General features: G+C 37.2%; 3 protein-coding genes across 8 annotated transcripts; all 3 read left to right on the top strand.

The window, feature by feature from the left end:
- Positions 1-2,874: 2,874 nt before the first annotated feature.
- On the top strand, positions 2,875-5,789 carry LOC106372774 (ubiquitin domain-containing protein DSK2b). Of its 4 annotated transcripts, none has more exons than XR_007318245.1 (6): positions 2,875-3,557; positions 3,831-4,475; positions 4,765-4,842; positions 4,955-5,068; positions 5,217-5,271; positions 5,477-5,789. XR_007318245.1 is itself a non-coding variant. In XM_048745114.1 (6 exons), exons 1-6 carry the CDS (start codon positions 3,317-3,319, stop codon positions 5,623-5,625), a joined length of 1,296 nt encoding a protein of 431 aa, XP_048601071.1. In that variant the 5' UTR covers positions 2,887-3,316; the 3' UTR covers positions 5,626-5,789. The 4 variants fall into 4 exon arrangements, 2 of the variants coding, with proteins under 2 accessions (XP_048601071.1, XP_048601070.1); XR_007318244.1 differs by having other exon boundaries at positions 2,879-3,557; positions 3,831-4,478; XM_048745114.1 differs by having other exon boundaries at positions 2,887-3,557; positions 4,765-4,856.
- A 188-nt stretch (positions 5,790-5,977) lies between these two features.
- Positions 5,978-9,175, top strand: LOC106375137 (zinc finger protein ZAT3-like). The gene has a single exon (XM_048745115.1). It carries the CDS (start codon positions 5,982-5,984, stop codon positions 6,861-6,863), a length of 882 nt encoding a protein of 293 aa, XP_048601072.1. The 5' UTR covers positions 5,978-5,981; the 3' UTR covers positions 6,864-9,175.
- A 9,365-nt stretch (positions 9,176-18,540) lies between these two features.
- On the top strand, positions 18,541-23,959 carry LOC106375260 (protein NLP2-like). Of its 3 annotated transcripts, none has more exons than XM_048745117.1 (5): positions 18,541-18,664; positions 19,549-20,606; positions 20,703-20,750; positions 21,198-22,224; positions 22,775-23,959. In XM_048745117.1, exons 2-5 carry the CDS (start codon positions 19,689-19,691, stop codon positions 23,680-23,682), a joined length of 2,901 nt encoding a protein of 966 aa, XP_048601074.1. In that variant the 5' UTR covers positions 18,541-18,664; positions 19,549-19,688; the 3' UTR covers positions 23,683-23,959. The 3 variants fall into 3 exon arrangements, with proteins under 3 accessions (XP_048601074.1, XP_013670582.2, XP_048601073.1); XM_013815128.3 differs by lacking the exon at positions 18,541-18,664 and adding an exon at positions 18,696-19,012; XM_048745116.1 differs by lacking the exon at positions 18,541-18,664 and adding an exon at positions 19,110-19,333.
- Positions 23,960-24,963: the final 1,004 nt, after the last annotated feature.

Raw genomic sequence — 24,963 nt, forward strand, 5'->3', positions numbered from 1 at the left:
TTCGCTTAATAAACGAAAAGTATTTGGATCTATTGTACTCACACCTGCAGATGTGAGACCAGTTGGGTACAAATGGGTTTTCGTTCGAAAGCGAAATGAGAAAAATGAGATTACGAGATACAAAGCTCGTCTAGTGGCTCAAGGTTTTTCTCAAAGACCTGGAATCGATTATGAAGAAACGTATTCTCCAGTTATGGATGCCATTACATTTAGATTCCTGATGAGTCTAGCAGCTGATAAAAATCTAGAGATGCGTCTCATGGATGTTGTTACAGCTTATCTATATGGATCATTAGATACTGATATCTACATGAAAGTTCCTGATGGATTTAAAATGCCAGAAGCATTAAGTTCCAAACCTAAAGAGTTATGTGCAATAAAATTGCAAAGATCATTATATGGGTTAAAGCAATCTGGACGTATGTGGTATAATCGTCTCAGTGATCATTTAACAAAAGAAGGATATGTGAATGATCCTATATGCCCATGTGTTTTCATCAAGAAAACAATATCCGGATTTGTGATAATCGCGGTATATGTTGATGATCTTAACATTATCGGAACTCAAAAAGAAATACAAAAGGCATCAGACTATCTCAAAGGAGAATTTGAGATGAAAGATCTTGGACAGACACAATATTGTCTTGGCCTACAAATAGAACATTCACAAAATGGTATATTTGTGCATCAATCCACATACACTAAAAGAGTGTTGAAACGATTTAACATGGATAAATCAACTCCTCTTAGCACCCCGATGGTCGTTAGGTCACTTAATATTGAAAGTGATCCATTTAGACCACCTGAGGAGAAAGAAGAGATACTTGGTCCGGAAGTACCATATCTAAGTGCAATTGGAGCGCTGATGTACCTTGCAAATTGTACACGGCCTGATATATCATTTGCTGTGAACCTTTTGGCAAGATTCAGCTCATCTCCAACTCGAAGACATTGGAATGGGATTAAACATGTTTTTCGTTACCTCCAAGGGACATTGATTTGGGCTTATTTTATCCTAAAAGTTCAAAAGGTCAAATGGTTGGTTTTGCAGATGCAGGATATCTTTCAGATCCACACAAAGCCCGATCGCAAACAGGATACGTTTTTACGATCGGAGGCACTGCTATATCTTGGCGTTCCCAGAAACAAACGCTCGTGGCTACTTCTTCAAATCATGCTGAGATCATTGCACTCCATGAAGCAAGTAGAGAATGTGTATGGCTGAGATCAATGAGCCGACACATCTGTTCAAGCAGCGGAATTGGCGAAAATACGGAGCCAACTATTTTATATGAAGATAATGCAGCATGTGTTGCTCAAACAAAGGACGGATATATCAAAAGCGATAGAACGAAGCATATTCATCCGAAGTTCTTCTCATACACTCAAGAGCTCGTAAAGAAGAAAGAGATTGAAATAAGATATGTCCAATCATGCGACAATGCAGCTGACCTCTTCACAAAATCACTTCCGACTTCAGTATTCAGAAAACATGTTCGTAACATTGGAATGCGTCATCAGAAGGATCTATGACTGCTCATTCGAGGGGGAGCTTACGTAGTTGTACTCTTTTTACCTTACTATGGTTTTTCCCATTGGGTTTTCCTAGAAAGGTTTTTAACGAGGCAACATAGACGTTAAGCGAGAGTGGATGGTGACACCGGTCCCCAAGGGGGAGTGTTATGAAAGATTAGCCGCAAATGTTGAAAAATATAAAAGATATGGGGCCCGCTGCACTATTTGCACAGTGAATTTCTCTTCTATATAAACGATCGTTTCGATCGATTGTAATTACACCATTCCTTCTTCTTCTAATAACACATCCTCTCTTGCTATCAGTGTTATCTTCTCATACGGGTATAAAATTTTGCCCTTATTTAAATTTCTTCGATACAATAAAATTCTAGTTTTTTTTATAACAGAAACATATTATTACGCTAGGCTTTTCCTACTATTGTAGTAGTCTTTTTGTTAAATCATTAACCAATACTATATAAATAAACTTTTTCGGCGTTTTTATCAAATCTATATTATGGATTCGGTTAAAAAGCCATCATCCAATTACTCTTTCTCAAACTATATTTACTCTATTTTAAAATTAAACCATGATCCCATGCAGTGACGTTTTTATTTGGCTCATTTTGTTTGTTTTCCGTAAAGTGATGTGTTATTCTAATTGATACTACAATTGATAAGTTGTTGAAATCATAAGGTCTGAGTATTTCGGGTATATATATTAGTTAAGAGGATTTTTCCACATTTAAAAAATCTTTCAACTGTTTCACATAGGTAGCTCCAAACATGTTTTACTTATTGGACTATTCTTTTCATTTGTCATTTATATACCCACCCACCCAAACCGAAATTTAATGCTTTTCAGATGCTGGTCCAATAGGCAAAACTTTAAACCTTGTTACACGTTATGAGGGAGAGACAAGTTTGCATCAAAACAAACGTGTTACGTTCTCTTATTATTCGAGAACGCGTGGCCACGCACGCACGCACGATGAAGTATACAAAAGGATAAAGTGAAGACTGAAGAGATATGTCAAATTGAGAAGAGAAAATGGGGAAACAAAGGCATTATCAAATGTCCAATATCAATACTGTAAATCATGGGAGTGTTATGTGGAAGCTCCACCGAAATTGGGTAATGGAATGATGAAAATCCACTTCCAAAAACGTCTTTAGTTTTTCCAGTGGACCACCTATATGCTCTCTCCTCAGGTCACCATCTATGAAGCAATACTAAAAATATCTGGTTTAGTCTGAAGTAGTAGTTTAAAGTTTTATGAATATATAGTATAATGTGGCATACCTCCATTTTCAACAACATTGTTTTTTCTTGTATCAGATTATTTATATAAGAGCAGGGGAAACGTATTTTACCTTCTCGAGCCTCTCATCAATTCAAAGTTTTTAACATGTTCAAGCATAAAAATCATTCTTCTTGGTTTTTTTGGATGCGCTTAAACTTTTAATTTCGGTGTTAATTTTGATGAATTATAAAGAACATATCTCCATCTTAATTATCAACCCTTACTGTATCCATGATTCACTGGTCAAGAAACAAAGCTCTTTGCAATTCAAACACGAATTAGTACGGTTTAGCAGTCTAAACCTAAACCGGAAACGGTTTAAAACGTAGAGGTCGTTAAAACGATGTCGTGTTGAGCTCCACCCCGTCACGTGGCACGCATTCTGAGAAGGATATGAACCGTTAAGACCCGACTCAAACCGACCCGACCCGACCTTTATCATGAGAGTTGCAATCTCGTCATGATCACATCGATTCTGTTTGATCTCGAATCTCCTAATGGTTGGGGAAGTAGATTCGAACGGGCCACAAACCGTCGTTGACGGAGGAGGAGGAGAGGTGGTTCCTGTGAACGTGAGGTGCACCAACGGCTCCAAATTCATCGTGAGAACGAGCCTTGAATCAACCGTAGAGTCTTTCAAAGCTCTGGTAGCTCAGAACTGCGACGTCCCAGCTAACCAGCAGCGCTTGATTTACAAGGGACGCATCCTCAAAGATGATCACACGCTCCTTAGCTATGGTAAAATCCTCAAAGACTTAACCTTTTGTGGTTTTCAAACTCAAGAAAACAATAAAAGAAGCTTCTTTGGGAATATAAAACGATTAAGATGGTTCGGATTAAGGTTCCAAATAGTAACTTGCGGAACAATACAACTAGGGTGCTGTTCTAACAGTAACATAGACAGGGATATTTAGAGATTTTTGTTACTGTTAACGGCGGCCGTCGGCTGCGGAGAAGCCGAGTTAAATTGTATGGTTTGACTCATGAACCTTACTGCCCTGTTAACTCTAGGCTTACAGGCGGATCACGCTCTTCATATGGTTCGAGGCTCTGCACCTCCTGGGAGCCAAACTACTGCACCCAGTGTTACTCGAGGGGTTGCCTCAAACACTGGAGGAGAATCTTTGTTTGGATATAACCCTTTAGCTAGTGGGCTGTTTGGAGCTGCTGGACTTCCGGATCTCGAGCAAGCACAGCAGCAGCTAGCTCAGAACCCAAACATGGTTCAAGACATGATGAACGCACCAGCAATTCAGAACATTATGAACAACCCCGAGCTAATGAGGACTTTGATAATGAGCAACCCTCAGATGCGCGAGCTTGTGGATCGCAACCCTGAGCTTGGCCATATACTCAACGACCCGAGCGTCCTTAGGCAGAGCTTGGAAGCTGCGAGGAACCCTGAGCTTATGCGTGAGATGACGCGGAGTACTGATAGGGCGATGAGTAATATTGAAGCTACCCCTGAGGGGTTTAACATGCTTAGGAGGATGTATGAGAATGTCCAGGAACCGTTGATGAACGCTACAACAATGTCAGGGAATGCTGGAAACAATGTCGATGCTTCTAACAGTCTCATGACAACCAATGCTGAAACAGGCACAGGGAATGATGTGCCGAATACAAACCCACTTCCAAATCCTTGGGGTGCTGCAGGTGGTATGAAACTATATTCTCTTAGTTTTAGTTTCCTTTTACTTAGTACTTGTTGAACAGAATCTATTCAAAGCTTATAAAATTGATGAGATATGGGATTGTTCATAACTATGTGTTGGTTACCGCTTATGTTTACCGCACTAGTTCAGGAACAATGTGGTTTAGTAATTGGTTGTTGTAGTTCTCAGAGTTCCTTGTCATTAATGGTTAAGTAAACAACTTTTTAGTCAGCACTTTGTATAATAACGTAATAAAGATGACTGAACGTTTCTGTGCTCTTACTTGACAGGCCAGACAACTACTTCTGGGAGGACGAATTCAGGTGGGGATACTAGAGCCCCAGGCCTTGGTGGACTAGGCATGCTAGGTGGGGATCCAATGGTTGGTGCCACTCCAGATGTCTCTTAAATGAACCAGTTCTTGGTTGGATTAATATGATTTAGGCCTTGGTTGTTATTGATGACATCTTTCAATTCCAGATCATGAGTCTCAACCCACAACTCCAAAGCTTGATGGATTCAAGTCCTCAGGTGAGGGAGATGATGCAGAATCCGGAGTTCCTTCGTATGCTTAGCTCCCCAGAGACAATGCAGGTCTGTTCAGCCTCCTCACATTGTGCCTCTACTGTGTTTATTATGCATATGGTCTTCTTCACAAAAGTTTTTTTTTTGGTATTTTAAGTTATTTCAATGTGATGAAGCTTCTCCAGCCTAATGTTTGTGGATTTGTTTTTGTCCGTAGCAAATGATGAGTCTGCAGCAATCACTTTTATCTGGAAATAGGAGTACTACCACAGGTACTCTTGGAATTAAAAATATTAATCGTTACATCCACAATTCAAAGGCCTTATCACTTAGAGTGTATTCATTATCGCTTTTATATGCTTTCATGGTGCTACTCACTTCTCTGTCTGTCTTCGCATATTTGTTTTTTTCTGATTATAATGTAATCTACACTTGAGATGGTTTTCTGTTTAAATGTGTTTTGTTTTGTGGTTTCAGTACCTCCTGAGGAGCTATACGCCACACAGTTGCAACAGCTAGAGGAAATGGGATTCTTTGACAGAGCAGATAACATTAGGGCGTTGCGTGCAACGAACGGCAACGTTAACGCTGCTGTAGAAAGACTCTTGGGGAGTATCGGCCAGTGACTTCTCACACAATCTACCTCAAAAAAACTTTTTCTAACTTTCCCTTCCAATGTATAGACACTTTGACTAACTTCTCTTTGAAATTGTTATTTGGTCTGGTAATGTCGATTTATTATACTTTTTTTGGTTGGATTTAAAAATAAAATGGAAAGTTAATTTGAACATTGTATATGTTGTGATGATGTTGGGGCTGTAACTGAAACAGCAAAACCGACGGAAATAAGACAAAAACGTGGGTTGAAAACTGCAAAAAGGGGATAACTCTTTTCCTTACAAAGTAAACCGCTAACAGTCTCCATGTCTCTCCATAACTTCCACTCCACGTAACCGTCTCCTTCTTTCTACTAAACGCAATCATGTCTCTCACTTCTTACTTTTTCTCCAGTTACTTTTTCTACGTGATCACAATGATTCACAATCAACTTCCTCCTACTTCTAACGCGATCATCCCTATCTTCACTAATCCAAATCTCCAACTTGCTTTATCTCCAAGTTACCATGAAAGCCCTAGAAAGAAACGCACCAGAACCGTTGCATCAACCTCTAGTCCTTCACCAAAAAAAACAAAATACACTAAGCCAGACCCAAACACTCCCAAAATCACACGTCCGTGTACCGAATGTGGCAAAACGTTTTGGTCATGGAAAGCTCTCTTTGGTCACATGAGATGTCACCCTGAGCGTCAATGGCGTGGCATCAACCCTCCTCCTAACCACCGTGGCCCCACCCGAACTTTATCATCGTCAAAACATCTAAACCAGAGATTCTCACTTATGTCCGAGGAAGATTATGAAGTCGCTTCGTATCTCCTAATGCTGTCTGAAGCCAAGCCGTTATCTCCAAGTAGTAGTGGTGAGCGGTTCGAGTGTGGAGGATGCAAGAAAGTGTTTGGATCGCATCAGGCTTTGGGAGGACACAGAGCGAGTCACAAGAACGTTAAAGGATGTTTCGCGATCACAAACGTAACCGGTGATGATCCAGTAACCGTAACTAGTAACCAAGATCATCATCAGGGGAAGACGGTTACGTTTTCGGAGCATCATAAGTGTAGTAATATATGTTTTCGAGTGTACTCTAATGGTCAGGCTTTAAGAGGTCACATGAGGTACCACTGCTGGGAGAGGGAAAGGGAGACAGTGCTCGTTGGTGCGTTGGATCTGAATGTTCCTGTAACAACACATGATCTCTCTTCTTCGGACACATCAGGATGTTCATTAGATCTTAGGTTAGGACTTTAATTCGTAAATGTTATCTATAGTTATATATATTGGATGTTTGCTTCTAATACATCTAGGATGATGTTGTTGAATGTTGTGTTTTAATTATTTGGATATATAATGTATTTGGGATATTTGTGTATTCTTGTCTACATATGCTTAATAAATAAATATGTTTAATTCTTCATTTGTAATCGTAATATATTTATAACAAAATTGATTTCGCAAAAGCTTAATTCGTATTATTCTTTGCCAAGTTTTGTTGTTTGACGTGATCTCAAACCCCACCACGATCTCACTATACGATTAAAATCTTTTCCGCTAAAAAAAACAGCTAGCTTTAACATTATATAATTGAATCTTATAAACTATTACTAGTAATCTGAAGATTCAGATGCATTATAGGTAAGCACGCGGAACTAATTACAACATGCACGAACCCTAATCCGAGACAGTTTTCAATTAATCTTCTCGAAGCTGCTAAACAAGTATTTAATCCGAAGACAGATTTTATAGAGTATTCACGTATATTAAAAAAATAATAAATGTTTACAACTAAATTTATTGTTTATTTCACTATACATTTTCTAATAACTATCAACAAATAGTATTTAATTAATTCAAATATTTTCAATTAATTTTTCTTAATAGCATACAATTTATCAATATTAACTACTAAAAATACCTTAAAATTCTAAAAAATCTACTCCCTCCGTTTCATAATATAAGTAGTTTTGGCTAAAATCACGAAGATTAAGAAAATTATTATGTTTTTAAAAAGTATTTTATAATAAATAGGTTGAATATAATTTAACCAATAAAAAATAAGTCTATTTAATTTGATTGGTCACACTGTATTCAATAAATGTAAAAGTTACCTAGAAATACGAAAACTACTTACGTTTTGAAACAAAAACATTTTTCTAAAACTACTTACAATATGAAACGGAAGAAATATTATTTTGGAACAAAAAAATAACTTCAGAAAATTCTCCTTCTAGGAACAGAGGAACTATCAAACTAGTGCGACACACAACCTTCGTGAATATTCAACTACTACCTCCCTTTTTATAACAATAGTTATCGTTTACAGCAATGCATGTTGGTATATATAAATTCATCAAAAACAATAACAACGAGAACCTTCTTCTGAGATTTTCAATTCGTTAAAAATCTATGGAACATATTTAGTATAATTGCAAATATTATCAAAAAAAAAATTCCCTATGCGCATGAATCAACGATTAATCTCCATATCTCTTGATTTTTCTACTGGCTCGTGCAAATCATACGCGCGTGAGAAAAATAAAAATTGCTCACGTACGTATTTTGATTCATTTTCATATATATGTCTACATCTGCATCATGTTGACAAAAGAAAATATAACATATGCATCATATTATTTTATATGTTGTTTGAATTGTTTATGTATGTTTAAAAATGTTAGATATGAAGGCTTACGTAAGATGAAGTTGACCGATTTCTCTCCTTACACGTTCTTTGCATCTTCAATAAGCATTTCCCCCCATCAGAAAATGGTGCACTATGCTGAAAATTAGTTTTAAAAGACAAACTCGGCTAAATATATCTAATCAGTATATTTATTTATTTAGTGGTGAATCATTTGACATGCATTAATCTATAGCAGTTAATATAGAAAACGTCTTACAATTCGATTTTTAACTATATATAAAATATTTATTTCGAGATATTGACAATAATCCTATTTACTGATTAATTTATGGTCGTAGAGTGGTTTATGAAAAAAAAACAACATTGCTAAAATTTTCACACTAACAAAATTAGTTGAATATTATGATAACCAGAGATTATACCCATATGTTTTATAGAAAATGATAAAAGCATTGCATCATTTGTAATACTATACTCTCTAATACAGGATTGGCTTTGTGTATGAACAAGAACAAAGATGACATTCTATTTTGTAAAATCATTATTCTAAATCAGTACTACAACTGAATACCATTATATAATCCATACACATTAACTGGGGTGACTTCATAAGAAATGTGTGATATATATATAGGGTGAAATTTAAGGATCCATGATTGCTGATGCATGCTTGCTGATCTGCAATACGATGTTGTTTTATCTTCATAATATATATAAACGAAATATGAAATCTAAATATTAATTTGTATTACATATAATATATTTTGACTAAACATCATGTCTCTAAGTACTGCAAACTGTAATTTATTAGTTAAATTCAGATCCGAAATGAAAAAAGTAATCAAGGTGAGATTAGAAAGCTGTCAGTACAAGATATATACGGAAGAGTATATATACATACTAAACTGTATAGCCATTTGATAATGTGGTAAGCACGTCATTTTTTTTTTTTTTTTTTTTTTTTTTTTTTTTTTTTTTTTTTTTTTTTTTTTTAACTGGACATCCTTTCCAAATAAACCCATCAGGGTAAAAGTTTACATCAGATGTAACTCGTACTAGAGAAATCGACAATTACAGAGACAGCATAATAAGGAACTTAATAATATAATGTGAAACTTTTGTGAAGCAGATCTGATGATTCCCTTCTCAAGCTTGGAATCTATCAAACCATATATACAAATATGACTCTTCATATTGTCGCAGAGAAGTTGTACCGATAGTTCTCTCCCTGTCAAGACCAAGAAGCTTTGCCCGAGCCTGGAGTTGAACCTCTTTGACGATCAGAGTAGGTGGCTTATGTAAAGCAGAGTGAAGACGGGAATTCCTTTCCCTCCAAATGAAATAAACAGAAGCTTGGAAAACTAATTTCAAGATAGCTTTAATCTTCTTACGCAAGGGGACTGAAGTGAGCCAAGGAACAATCTCTTCCAAAGAAGTAGGAAAGGTGAGCCTGAGTTTAGATAATAGCATTCCCCACACTGCAATAGAGAAGTGACACTCAAAAAACAGATGTTTAGACGTCTCTGTTGCATGACCACAGAGAAGACACTCTTCGGGAACCACAAGACCCCATGATCTTAATCTGTCACGAGTCAGCATTCTGTCCTTAAGTACAAGCCATACTATGAAAGAATGCTTGGGAATATTTTGGCTAAACCAGACCACCTTGTGCCAAGCCACTGAGGGCGGAGTAGGGTTTAGGGAAAACCAAGTCTTGGAAGCTGAGAACCCTGATGGAGGGTCGTTTACCGAGTTCCTCCACATATAATAGTCACACTCTGAGGAAGAAATGTCTGGAGCCTGCGAAGGTAAGGATTGACGCAGTAGTCTTAACGTCGGGTTCCTAGAACGAGGAGCTCTCCAAGCACCTGCTACCACCGCCTCAGCAACTGAAGATTCAATAGGAATGCCCGAGACCTGAGGTCCTAGCGTTCCAGTAATATCAATAAGAGACCCCAATTCCGTCCAGTTATCATGCCAAAAGGACGCAATTGAACCAGAGTTAACATGGCAGAGAATGCGGGGTTTTGCTAGATCTCGAAGCTTCATGAGACGTCTCCAAATCCAGCTACCCACATTTGAGAAATCAAAAGACCAAAACAGTCTCGCAGCTATAATATGTTCTCGAACCCAAGCAACCCATAACGAATCAGAACCAGCAAAAATAAACCATATTAATTTGATTCCATAAACCTGATTTAAATCAGCAAGTCGACGCAAACCCAACCCTCCACACTCTTTAGGTAAACAAACAGCTTCCCATGAGACTTTTGCTCCTCTTGCCGAATTAGGTGCTCCTGTCCAGAGGAATGCATTACAAATCTGTTCGAGAGTATCCAAGCATTCCTTCGGCAGGGGAAAGATAGATGACCAGAAGTTGATCATGCTGTAAATAACTGATTGAATCAGCTGTAGCCTGCCGGCAAAAGAGAGCCGTTTAGACGTCCATGAAGAAACCCGGCTTCTAACTTTATCCACCAAAGGTTGGTAGTCCTGGCGTCTCAGCTTATGAGGCGATAAGGGGACTCCAAGATACTTAACAGGAAGAGATCCTTGCACAATCCCAAAATCAGATGCTAGAGCTGATGCTGCTTCCGAATTATTTCCATCAACAAAAACACAAGTTTTTCTAAGGTTCAGCGCCAACCCTGATCTTCTCTGAAAATCCCTAAGAACCGTCATAATACCTCTCAAGGACTCGGAAGAGCCATCAAAAAAAATGAGAAGATCGTCGGCAAAGCTCAAATGGGTAACCAAAGGATTACAACATTTAGGATGGATACCAAATTTCTCTTCTCTGGCTGCAGTATCTAGATCTTTTGATAGAATATCCATGGCCATAACAAAGAGTGAAGAGGAGATAGGATCTCCTTGTCGTAATCCTTTTTTTCCCGGAAAGAAACCCGCTAGTTCTCCATTTAAGGACACTGAGTAAAATGGGGTGGTAATACACTGCCTTATCCAAGAGATAAAAATAGGGGGTAAGTCGAAAGCTTGAAGGATATTCAAGACAAAATCCCACTCAATGCTGTCATATGCTTTAGTAATATCCACTTGCAAACAGCCTCTTGTTGTTGCTCCACTCTTGTGAAAATCTGCCACTAGCTCTGAGGCGAGGAGAACATTCTCGCATAATAGCCTTCCTTTGATGAAACCCACTTGGTTCCTTTGAACAGCCTTAGGAGTAATAATCCTCAGCCGCGCAGCCAACAACTTTGCAATGACTTTGTACACAGTATTACAAAGTGAAATAGGTCGAAAGTCAGACAAAGAAGAGGCACCAGGCGTTTTTGGGATCAAGGAAATGACAGTGGCATTCGTTTGTCTCTGCATGTCAGGCTCCAAAAAGAATTGCTTCACTGCTCTAGTGAAATCCTCACCCACTAAGTCCCAAGAAGCTTTGAAGAACTCTGCCGAGAACCCGTCGGGTCCCGGAGCTTTGTCTTTAGGCAGGGCAAAAAGAGTATTTTTTATGTCCTCATCCGAGGGAATAGCTGAGAGACGTTCATTCTGCGAAGGGGTGGTTCTAAAAGAATGAATAGATCTGATTTGATCTACCGTATACGGAGTGACAGCAACATTAGACCGACCCTGCAGCAGAGAATAAAAACTGACCGCCAAATTCTTCATTTCTTGGATATCAACAACCCGAGAATTATTTGCATCTGTGAGAAAATGGATCAAGTTCCTGGAGAGATTTGCCTTAACACACTTGTGATAAAATCCAGTGTTGAGATCTCCCTTACTAGTCCAACGCACTCTTGACTTAAGCCTGAAAAAATTCTGTTCTGCTGCTGCTAAAACCAACCATGAATCCCGAGCCCTTCTTTCATCTTCGAACAAAGCCTGAGTTGGATCAGTAAGCAAAAGGAGCTGAATGCGCTGAAGGTCATCAAAAGCCTCTTTCGTTCTCTTTTCGATGTCACTAAAGGCAGATCGATTGAGAGATTTACAGATCATTTTTGCAGCTCTCAACTTTTGATAGAGAGAAGACATAGCGGAGCCTGCCCGACCAGAAGGAGTCCATGCCTCAGACAGTAGCTGCTGATAATCAGGATGACCGGCAAAGAAGGAGAAGAACATGAATCTTGATCTTCTACGGTGCGAGTCATGTGATATCGTGACAATACATGGGGAATGATCAGAACTTCCTGGAGGGTCAAATACCGCATTTGCATTGGGGAATTTATCCTGAAAAGCTTCATTAATCAAGGCTCTATCCAGCTTCCTGGACTTTGGATCAGTCGGACTACAGTTCGTCCAGGTGAAAAAACATCCTTGATACGAGAGATCATAGAGATAGCTATCATTTAAGCATTCCTGAAACTCCACCATTCCACCAACAGAAATATCCACTGGGTAAAGAGAAAATATCTCGGAGACAGCAAGAACCTGATTAAAATCTCCTAGAATCATCCAAGGAGAGTTTCGCAAAGTTGATGAATTTGATAACTGCCGAATAGAATCCCAAAGAAAGATTCTGTCACTTCTCTCGTTGAAAGCATAGACAAATCCAACCGTGAAAGCTGTCTGCGTAACTGGGTCAAAAACACCACACACCATAATCTGTGGAGACTTCAAATACACCATAACAGAGAGAGCCGGGTTCCAAATTACCACAATACGTCCATTTTCCGCTTCCGGACTATGGTTTGAATCAAAAGACCATCCAGGAAAGTAGCTTGAGATAAGGTTATTCAAATTTTCTTGCTTCACATGAGTTTCCAAAAAACCGCCAATCATAGGCCGGTTGGTGCGAATCCACCTCTGCACATTTAATTTCCGATTATTGCCGTTAAGGCCCCTTATATTCCAACAAAAACACTTCATGGAATGACAAAAAAGCGGGGCAACGAGGCACTAAGCCTCCAAAAAAATTGAGGCTTGCTTGGGAAGCACAGCCTCAATAGAACCAAAAGCAATGGAATCCTGAGATTTATTAACAGATGAACCTGAACCGGAGGTACCACCTTCATCTTCACACAGACTGCGGAAGGTATGACGTTGATGTTTTCTGAAAATTTTCCTATCCGCAGCGGTTGCGAAGGGAGGAATATCCATTACAACATCAGCGAGTCGGTTCCTAAGAACCTTCTGAGCAGCACAAATCAATTCCTCCTCTGAACTAAACTGAGCAGAAGTAAGAATTTTTGCCTTGGAGATTGGGGACATGCTCCTCCGGGCCTTAGAAGAAGGAGATTTAGCTCCTACCCGGATCCATCTAGAAGATCCAGCATGAGTCTCAGTATTAACAGAACCAACCGGAGAACTTGGAAGGCTGACCGACTTCCTCAAAACCCCAACAGACGTATCAGCAACAGAAGACACATGAGGAGAGGGAGGAGCGTTTTTTGAAGGTGTATTGGTAGAGCTAAGAGGAATTTGAAGATCATTTCCAGCGCTAGAGCCTTGATCCGACAACCTTGGAGGCAAAACTCTGGATGAAGCAGTGGGACATCTAAGGTCGAAGTGTCCAAACTCAGAGCACAACCCACACTTAGGCGGAAGCTTCAGATATTCAACGTATACATTAACTGAGTTTCCCATCTTGTCAACTACTTTGACAAACTTTGATTTCTTCCCATCCAATTTGATTACAACCTTCAGTTTGACAATACCATTTGTGTAAGGTTTGAGCTTTGGAAACTCCGATTGGACTGGAAAACCCACTCCAGTAGCAAAAGAACTAAACCCTTCCAGAGACCACAACTCAGAAGGAACGTTTTTAAATAGGATCCACACTGGAGCATACTCGAGCTTCATTTTGGATAAAACCATATTTGGAGACCACTCTGTAACTGTGAAGGAGCAGTTTCCAGAGTGCCAAAAGGCAACATCAAGCACCCATTTTCTAGTAACCTCACATGGAATAAAAATCATACACACTCCTTTTGAATGATGTTTCACTTTGATTCTGCCTTGCTTACCCCATATTGGGTTAAGATCCGAAAAGATTTTTGCAGTGGAAGGTGGAGTACCATGGAATTGGGCCACTAAGTAACCCTTCCAAGTTTGAGAAGGACGGAAAACTACTGAGTCAGGTGCCTTGACGATGGGAGTACCATCCGCAGAAAAGGTTGGCGAAGCCATCTTCTTTAGATTGTGAGAGGAGGATTTCAATTTAGAGACCCACAAGGCCGGAGAAGGCGAAGAAGTAGGGGCCATAACTTGAATCGACGGTGAGATTTGTTGCGGTGGTCCATCTTCGAGACACGGAGGAGCTTCCGGGTGAAGAAAAACAGGAGATCTAAGAACTAAATCGGACGAGGGAGATTCACGATGAACGACACACAGGTCTGGGGGCCAGGGAGGTTCGCACAGAGACGGAGAGGGTGAATCCATGGAGACCGAAGAGGGGGAGAGTTCTCAGCTCGGCGCGTGAGGCACCGTCACCGGCGGCGAGAAGAAGAAAACCTTATCGCCTAAGAATCGCTATAAAAGCGCGTTTTTTAGAAATTCAAAATATCTCGTAAGCACGTCATTATGTTTTTAAGATAAAAAGGGAGTATATAATTATTTATATGAATATATTGCACCATAATTAACTAAACTAATCAAAATAGATTAAGTGGATTCTTGAGCGGGATTAATTTATATTTTAATCCAGGCTTTACACCTAAGCAAACTTTTTTTTCGAAATTAGAAATTGCAAATTGTAATTACATAACAATTATCTATTTAACTTCTAGTGTGATGCCACAGGGGGTGGCGAAACAAAGCAATATTTAATCACTTGGCTTTCATTTAAAAAAGTCATTAAACGGCGTGACATCATCTTCCATTATCGCTGGCTTTCCTACATAATAATATTGTATTCATGTTATTTTATATCTTTTAAACAAGCAGTACTTATGCGATAATTAGTAAAGTAGTTACATCCTATTTAACATTTCCCTTAAAGATTTAGTTCCACTTGCAAATTTATGTCAACAAGTTTGCATGTACATACACATTACACATAGATCACTTATATACAAATACAATACATGACGTTCAGAGTTTTGATGTTAAATACTGTAATATCAATGTCTTCCGACTAAGTCTTAACTAATAATTAAGGAGGTTAAATCATGTAATTAAGGAGTGAAACTAGTGTTTCGAGAAAAGCGACATGTGTAGGGTCGGCCGGATTCAGACAAAGAATTCCAGTAAGATAAATTTGGTGCTATTTTATTTTATTGATAAAAATAAAGAGAGCTTTCGTGCACGACAATATATTTCTTATAATAACTAGTATATTAACAATTCGATAGTTAAGTATGTACGAGAGAGTTTATAAGTTATCATAAACACAAGGATTCCACCTGACTAATGGAGATTAAAGTAAGAGAGGTTATAGTAAATGACCATTTTAAGTCAGGTCTTGGAAGCGGCGAGTCGGGGATCGGACGACGAGGAAGGGACGGTGGCTCCTCAGATTACTGAGAGCCGTTTGATCCTTACTTTTTGGAGCAAAGTGGCTTATCTTAACCCATCTTTCTATCCTTTCAAAGCCTGGCTCTTAGGCGATTATTTTAGATTTATTCTAGAATGTACGATTCATACTCATCATTCTCTAATGGATGATCTTTATAAATGATAAATTTGGGAATAACATGTGTGTACGACTGGATTGCAGGATCGATTTTCCGTATAGTTGGACTTGGAACGATACATGACATAATGTTGAAATTCTCAAAGTACATGTTGAAGTACATGTTGAAGTGGCAAAGAGTATTATACGTACATTATACCTAAACAGAAGTTTATACGTACGTACATGGTTAATTTACTAGAGTTCTGCGTCTTTTGATCTAGTTAGCATTCATGTTTCTTAAATATTTTCTGTTTACACTGTAAACAATCTCCTGTCACGTTCTGGATTAAGTATTTACTTTCACCACACGAGTATTCCTCACAATCGCTTTTCTGTGTGTTTGTTTCTACATGATATCTTCTCCAGTTTAAGTATGCTTGTGTTTGCAACAATTAAATGTTTTTCTTCTTCTTATAGTAGAAGAATCCAATGCCCAGCTAAACAAGATAGTTTTAAAAACTTCTTTTATTCAAAATTTGCTTCAATCAGCGATATCAAAATCAAATTCCAAAGTTAAGATCAAATTTTGTTTTTCCCAAGACTTTGTTTAATTCTCCATGCATCATATATTCATATCTCATTTTAAGAAACATATAATACAAAGATTATTTAAAAGTAACCTTAATTTGTACATCCTCCAAACCCTGGTAAGTAATATTTTGAATGTCATATACTATTAGGCAAAGACGGAGAATTTTTATGCCTAGTGGTCACATGGCTACTTTTCATCTCCAAAAGTTATTCACAAAGTCTAACCCAATTAATTAAGGAGGGTAATAGCATAGAGAATATCATTGGGTTGTCTTCTTGATAATTTAAAAGTGTAATGTATTTATTTTCGAAAATGATGAATTCTTCAAACTAAATGCCGTTTTTTATTTGCAGAAACTAAGGATGTGAAAATGAGCTAGCTCGCTCAATTCAATTCAGTTCATAGTGAGCTCAGATCTTTCATGAGCTAACCCAGCTCAGCTCATTTATTATAGAGCTTCCATATATAAATTCTAACTCATCTCATCTAGATCATGAGTTAAATAAGCTAACTTGCAATCAAATCTAAAATAAAAATAAAAATTGTAAAAATATTTATAAATAAAATATAGAACAAAATAACTTTTAATTTCTAATATAATTTAAATTTTAAATATTAAAAATCAAAATCATTAATGTAGATACTGAATAAAACCAAAACCTAATAATAAATTAAATAAAAGCTAAATTAGTGATCCAAAAATCTATTCCACACAAGAGTCTTAAGATGATTCATTCAGAGTCTTCATTTATTCAAATCATAAAGATATATATTCTGTATCAGAATCTTACGTATATTTTGTTTTACATTTTAATTCTATAAATATATGATATCATGAGGATTGATATCCATATTCTTTTACATTTTATATATATTTAAAAAAATTTGGTTTACATTTTAATTCTAGAAGATAAATATGATTAATATGGAAAGTATCTTTTCTTACATAAGAAAAATAGAAGTCATCTACATATATATATAAATAGTATAACAAAAGACCAAGCTGATGAGTTAGCTTGTATTCGTTAAAGATCGTTCATATAGCTCGTGATTTAATTTAAGCTCGATCATTAAGCTCATTTATTAAATGATCCTAAAAATAGAGTTCATGCTCGTAAAAAATCGAATTGAACCGAGTCAGCTCATGAGTTATAACTCATTTTGACACCCCTAGCAGAAACGATGAAAATGTTGTTTATCAATATATAGATTTTTGTGTTTGATTACCAACTAAATTAATTATACACTATTTCTTAATGATTAGTTTTGGCCACACTATTACACTAATTAGAGTTATCCCTTTCTTGGTAAGGAACAAAGTGAAAACTCACTTTCATTATAGTTTTTGCAAGGAAGCATATGATTTATCTTTTATCATAGAAACTAAAATTAAATTAAACCAGTAGTCAGCTAGCTAGTTAATGAATCATTGTACAGTTAGAAGAAACCTACCCTTTTTGGTAAAAAAAACTACCTATTTCACTATCTTGTTCCATGAATCCGGACTCACATGGAGGTCATTCAAAAGCGTGGAATTAACTTTAAGAAAAGCATTAAAGTTTAATTTTTTAATGAATATATATAACATAACCTGTTGGTACTGAAATCAATACGAAACTTAATCGTATAGCATAAGAACGACTACTGGGTAATTATCTAATTTGCATCCTTGTATAACATAAATATAATGTGACACTATGGAAAACTCTGAAACCAAATTAGGGAAAGAGTAATAAAGAGCCATTATTTATGCAAAAGGGCATTTTAAGAAAATTTCAAACTTTTAACAAACAAATAAAAACTTTAAAACTAGGGCTGAGGTCACAAAGGATTATTGTTTTTATGATGAGAAATTAAAGAAAGAATCTTAAGGTCAAATTATTAATGAAACCTGTTCAACATGACAGACATTGTCTGCAAGAATCTTTCTCCCTCTCTCATTGATACAGATCAAAGTTTAACCAACGAAACAGAACAAAGTACACATCTGCGGCTTACGTAATCATAATTTATTATTATCTAATTGATTAATATTTTAAAAATACTAATTTGCAAGTTTGAACGAGGCAAAAGAATCTCAACAAGAGATCACCAACTACATTATTAAGAGAGACCAATCATAACATATCAGCTGTTAAAAACCCAACTTCAACTTCATTTTTTTTTTGCAGAAGAAAAACAGAGAAAATAAAATTATTCTTCTTTTTTTTACTACAGGTAAAAGACAGTATAGAGATCTTATTGGATGGTATAAATCGTGGTCCACTTTGTTCTTGTGAAAGATTCTGCACGCCCACATGGTGAGATTAAAATAGAGTGATATAACCCTTCATCACCTACTTGTGTCCAGAAAGAAAGAAAGAGAGATAAAAAAGAAGTGGTGATGATAGTATCATCTATTTGAGCAAAAGAATTTTTCACAGCTTTTTATTCTTTGGGTTTTTCCTGAGAATCTTTTCATCATTTATGTGTGTTGTGTACGAATAAACAGAGACCAAACAACCTCTTTCTAACTGAAAACAGAGCTAACTAAATCTTTAGTTCTGTCAGTTTATTTACTTCTTATGAGTGTTTGAAACCCACCCAAAGTCAACTTCTCCCTTTATTTCTTGAAATCTCTGTACTTTCTCAAGGAATCTTGATAAATTGTAAGTTTGTTTTTCTTTTCTTTTTGTGGGATTTGTAGTTACTAACTATTTCTGGGGTTTTATTGGAAGATTGCTTTGTTCTTTGGATACTTTTGTCATGGAGCATCATAAGATTTTCTCTCTTTTTTTTTGTTCTTTGGAAAGTGATGTCATGAAGCATTAGATTCTTAATTTATAAAATTCCATCATCTTTTTATTTTCCTCTTCTGTGTGGCATTTACTGTCTGCTGAACATTTCAATTGAATTGTCTTTAAAGGGCTCAATAATTGGCCCTCTTGAAGTTTCCATATCTATTGGGGAATATTGTACTTGAAGCTGATGTTAGTACCTGATTTCAAGTCAACTCTCTCTAGCTTTTATATTTTTATAGCCTCTCTCTGTGTGATCTCACAACCCTCTCTTAAAGTCTATTATATACATGTTGATATGCACCTTTGATCTTGGAGTTGACAAAGACTGAGTTTTGCTTTTATCCTTCTTCTTCTCTTCTTCCTGTGTTGGGTTTTGATCATTTTTCTGTAACCTTTAACTGCAGATAAAGGGAGACCTCAAAGAAGCTTGTTTTTGTCTGTTCATGTAGAACAAGTCTTTGAGAAAGGTAAGAAGTTTATTAAGCTTCTGGTGGATTCAAGACTGAGTTGAAGAAAGAAAGAAAGAAAGAAGAGATTCTTTTATATGGAGGGTAGTGGTGGTGGAGATGGTGGTTTCTTACCCAATCCTAGCTTTGGTGCATTCCCTGAGACGGCTATGGATATGGACTTCATGGAAGAACTCTTCTTTGATGGATGTTGGCTTGAGACAACAGATGGTAAGAGCTTGAAGCAGACGTCTGGACACCAAGCTCCTAGCTCTACCAACATGAATGACAACAACAACAACAACTCTTTTCTTTATGGCTATCAATTTGCTGAGAACCCTTCTCAGGATCACATCTCCAACGAAGACACAGGGAGAAAGTTGCCTCCAGGTTTTCTCAAGATGGAAGATCTCACCAATCAGCCGATGACTCAAGTCTCCTTTGACCAGTCTGCAGCTATGAGTTCAGCACAAGCTGAGAAGTTTCTCCTTGAAGAAACCGAGAGAGGTAGAAGATATTGGATTGCTCCAAGAACAAGCCAAGGCCCTTCTTCATCTGTCAAAGATAGACTGTTTCAAGCTATAAACGGTCTTAAGGTGCAGGACAAAGACTTCCTCATACAGATATGGGTGCCAATTCAACAAGAAGGCAAGAACTTCCTCACCACTTTGGAGCAGCCACACTTCTTCAACCCAAAATACAAAAGCCTTAAAAGATACAGAGATGTTTCAGTGTCTTATAACTTCTTGGCTGATGAGGACTCCAAGGAGTCTGTAGGTCTCCCTGGCCGTGTATTCCTTGGGAAGCTACCTGAGTGGACACCTGATGTAAGGTTCTTCAGGAGTGAAGAGTATCCACGCATCAAAGAAGCGCAGAGATGTGATGTCCGTGGTTCATTAGCCCTTCCTGTGTTTGAAAGTGGTAGTGGGATTTGTTTGGGTGTTGTTGAGATTGTTACAACTACTCAGAAGATGAATTACAGACCGGAACTTGAGAATATCTGTAAAGCTCTCGAGGTGTTTTTTCTCTTCCTTTAGTCCCACATTCTTCAAATTGGGAAGCTTTGGTTTGTATATTGTTTAGTCTAAAGAGTGTTTCTGTGTGTTTTGTAGGCTGTTAATCTTAGAAGTTCAGCCAACATGGAGTCTCCAAGCAGTGAGGTGTGTCAAAATGTTCTCAAAAACCAAATCATTTGTTAACACTAGGGGTGGGCAACCAAACGGAACCTATCCATCCGAACCCAAACCAGACCAAAATATATGTCCCAACCATTCGGTTAAATTTTTTATCAACCCAAATGGTTTGGTATGGTTCGGTTTTAAACCAAACCGAACTGAAAAACCGAAGTGTTTATTTAAACTATATATAAAATACTAATATATTAAAATTTAAGATATTTAACCATTTTTACTTTTAATAGAAACACAATTAACAATAAAAAAAATATGAATCTCAAACACTATCATCAAAACCGAAAAGCTTATTTATATTAGATGAAAACATAATCCAAACCAAATCCTAATTTAAACCCAAATGTCCACCCCTAGTTAACACACACTATAAACAAAAACTATTTGTTGCTAAATGTCATATGCTCTTTGTTTCAGTTTCTGCAAGTCTATAAACAGTTCTACTGTGCTGTAATACCTGAGGTATCAGTCTTTCTGACATCAGTCTGCAGATCATATGATCTGCCTCTAGCTTTAACGTGGGCACCGTGTGCTAGGCAAGGCAGAGGTGGATCCCGGCATTCTGATGAGAACTTCTCAGAGTGTGTTTCAACTCTAGATTCTGCATGCTTTGTCCTTGACCAACAGAGTCATAACTTCCAAGAGGCATGCTCTGAACACCACCTCCTTCAAGGGGAAGGCATTGTGGGAAAAGCATTCAAAGCGACCAAACTTTTCTTTGTCCCTGAAGTAACTACTTTCAGCAAGACAAACTACCCTCTTGCACACCATGCCAAGATCTCTGGCCTACATGCCGCTTTGGCAGTCCCTTTGAAAAACAAATTCAATGGTTCGGTTGAGTTTGTGTTGGAGTTTTTCTTTCCCAAAAGTTGCCTTGACACTGAAGCGCAACAAGAGATGCTCAAGTCACTGTCTGTGACGCTGCAGCAGGATTTCAGGAGCTTGAATCTTGTCATTGACAAAGAGCTAGAGCTTGAAGTAGTGTTTCCGGTAAGAGAGGAGCTGCTATTCTCAGGGAATGCAGAGACGGGAGAGAGCCTGAAACCTTCGCCTTTGGAAGAGATATCTCAGGAAGATTCCTCATGGATCTCTCATATGATAAATGCTAACGAGAAGGGCAAAGGAGTGTCGCTTTCGTGGGAGTATCAGAAAGAAGAGCCAAAAGAAGAGTTCATGCTGACATCTGGCTGGGACAACAACAACAATCAGATTGGTAGCTTTCTTTCAGATGCTGAGCAGTTTCAGAAGGCTTCAAACTCAGGAGGACTTAGACTTGACATTGATCCAAGCTTTGATTCAGCTTCCTTTGGTGTTGGACAAACACTGTTAGGAAGTAGAAGACCAGGTGAAAAGAGAAGAACAAAGACAGAAAAAACAATTGGTTTAGAAGTTCTTAGACAGTACTTTGCAGGAAGCCTCAAAGATGCAGCCAAGAGCATTGGTGGTAAGAAAACTTTATAAGTTAATAAATACGATAAAATAATAAATTTCTTCGGTCTAAAATTAAGCCGGTGTAAAATTTATAAAAAAAGATCGATAATATAATAAGATAATATTTTTTTTATAAAACTCTATATAAATATATGGTCCATTAGAATCATAAACTAATAATTTATTTACATATACAATTATTATAAGTACAAACAAAATATTGTAGCGTTTGTTTTATATTCACAATAGATATTTTATAGTATTTTCTTAACACTTCATTATATTTGATAATATTGAGTAAAATTATATTTAAAACTACATTTAAGTTCTATAAAGAAAAATTTCTATACACCAAATTATAAATAAAATTAACATGAAAATCAGATTTCTAAAATTTAGTCAGTATATGTATGGTAAGATCAACTGTTTATCATAGTCTATATATAATAACTTTATGAATTGAGATTCAAGAGTTCTTACTGTAGTTATTAGTCATATTTAATCTATCAGTATCTCAGACAGAGAATTGAGATTAACAAGTTTTGTTCATTATTATGTTGCAGTTTGTCCAACCACCTTGAAAAGAATATGCAGGCAACATGGGATAACAAGATGGCCTTCAAGGAAGATTAAGAAAGTGGGGCACTCGTTAAAGAAACTCCAGCTTGTGATAGACTCTGTTCAAGGTGTTCAAGGCTCTATCCAACTTGACTCATTCTACACAAGTTTCCCTGAACTAAGCTCTCCCAATAATGTATCTAGTACTGGTACTGGCACTTCCTTCAGGAACAATGATCAGCCAAGTCATTTGAATCCTCAAACCGAGAACGGTGTTTCACCTGCTGTGGCTCCAACCTCATCACCACCATCATCTTCTTGTAGCCACAGCTCTGGTTCAAGCACATGCTGCTCAACTGGAGCTAATCAAAGCACCAATACTGCAAATACCTCAAACACTATATCCACCCTGATGGCTGATAATGCTGGAGCAATCTTGAAGAGAGCTCGTAGCGAGGTAAGACTCCGCACCGTGAACCAGGAGGAAACAAAGTCTCTCTCTAGAACCCTTAGCCACAGAGCATTCAGTGAGCATCCTCTTTTGAATAATCTACCTCGGTTGCCGGAGAGTCGTAGTAGGAGCTTGAAAGCTGGAGGAGCATCTAAAGTGAAAGCCACGTTCGGTGAGGCCAAAGTACGGTTTACTTTGCTTCCTACCTGGGGATTCAGAGAGTTGCAACACGAGATTGCTAGGCGTTTTAACATAGATAACAATATTATTGCAACCTTTGATCTTAAATACTTGGATGATGACAAAGAATGGGTTCTTCTGACGTGTGAAGCGGATCTTGAGGAATGTATCGATATCTATAGATCATCACAGAGCCGCACGATCAAGATTAGCGTTCATGAAGCTTCTCAAGCCAAGCTGGGAGGCTCTTTTGGTAGTACCGGTCCTGTTCCTTTGCTATAAGCATTCAGGTAAGAACACGTGGAGGTTCTTCTACTAATTTAATAGTGTGTTAGAAACAAAATATTACACAGACTTGGGGCATCGTTTGTAACAATATTGTCAATGCCATTTTGTAGTAGTGTACTGGTTTTATGCATCGGCTTAGCAGATTTTTTGTATAATAAGGCGATTGCATACAGAAACATGCTTATTATGTATTTTATTTTCTGTAAATCATTTGTAATCTGGATTCTACTTAAACTCTGCAAGTATTGTCATATTGAAATATTATTCTATATGTTCTACTTCTACTTCCATTATTTGTTACTAAAACGCATGAAAACATTAAATATGTTTTGAAAATCTAGTCATGCAGTTTCCCTCGCATGAAAACATTCAACATCTATGAAAATCTAGGCATGCAGTTTTCTTTTTGGGACTTAAGTTTATTACTTTGTACATTTCAGTGAATATATATAGGAAGAAACTCTGAAAAAAAATGTCTAATAGAGCACTCTCTGATCCGTGATTTCAATGGTTTACACAGGGAAACTTGTCTTTAACGAACTAACCTCAAACATCCAAGTCCAGACTCCAGAGTTATCTAGGGATCAAAATGCAGCAACATTTGAGTCTAGTCCCAGAGAAGCCATGGCAAGAAAATATGGGGAACGTAACATGCCTAGTCTAGTATTATATAGAAACACGAAACAATTGTGCCAGTTAATTTGAAAGTAGAAAATAAGTTGACATTTCACTTGTGTAGGTTTATAAAAACACACAGATTCAGTCTTGGCAACCAAAAAAGAAGAAGAAGAGAAGAATATATACTTGTACTAGCTAGTGGCTATCCATGTTCGCATCTCTGACCTATCTTCAAACCCTTTATCCTTTTCAAGAAACAGCTAGCCTGCAGACAAAAGACACAAGAAAAGATACTGATCCTCAAATCTATCACTACCGCCTTAACAATAAAGTTACAACAACATGCAAATATGCGTCTATATAGCACAAATACAATAACAAATAAGAAGAAGAGATGCTACTTCCACCTATATATTTTGTTACTTCTCCTACAAAGAAATATCACTTCATTGATTTTTGGAGGTTCTTTTTTTTTTCCAAATATCCTGGATTATTCTTAAGCATAAATCCTTTTACAGATACTTTCACAGCAAGTCATACTCCTCTTCATGTAACATTTTACACATAATAATGGAAACAATCATCAAAATCAAGGATATTAGACTAAGAACACCTCTAACTTCACTATATTTTTTTATTTTAAAATAAAATTTGAAA

Source organism: Brassica napus, chromosome C1, assembly GCF_020379485.1.
Source record: "Brassica napus cultivar Da-Ae chromosome C1, Da-Ae, whole genome shotgun sequence".
Classification (NCBI taxonomy): Eukaryota; Viridiplantae; Streptophyta; class Magnoliopsida; order Brassicales; family Brassicaceae; genus Brassica; species Brassica napus.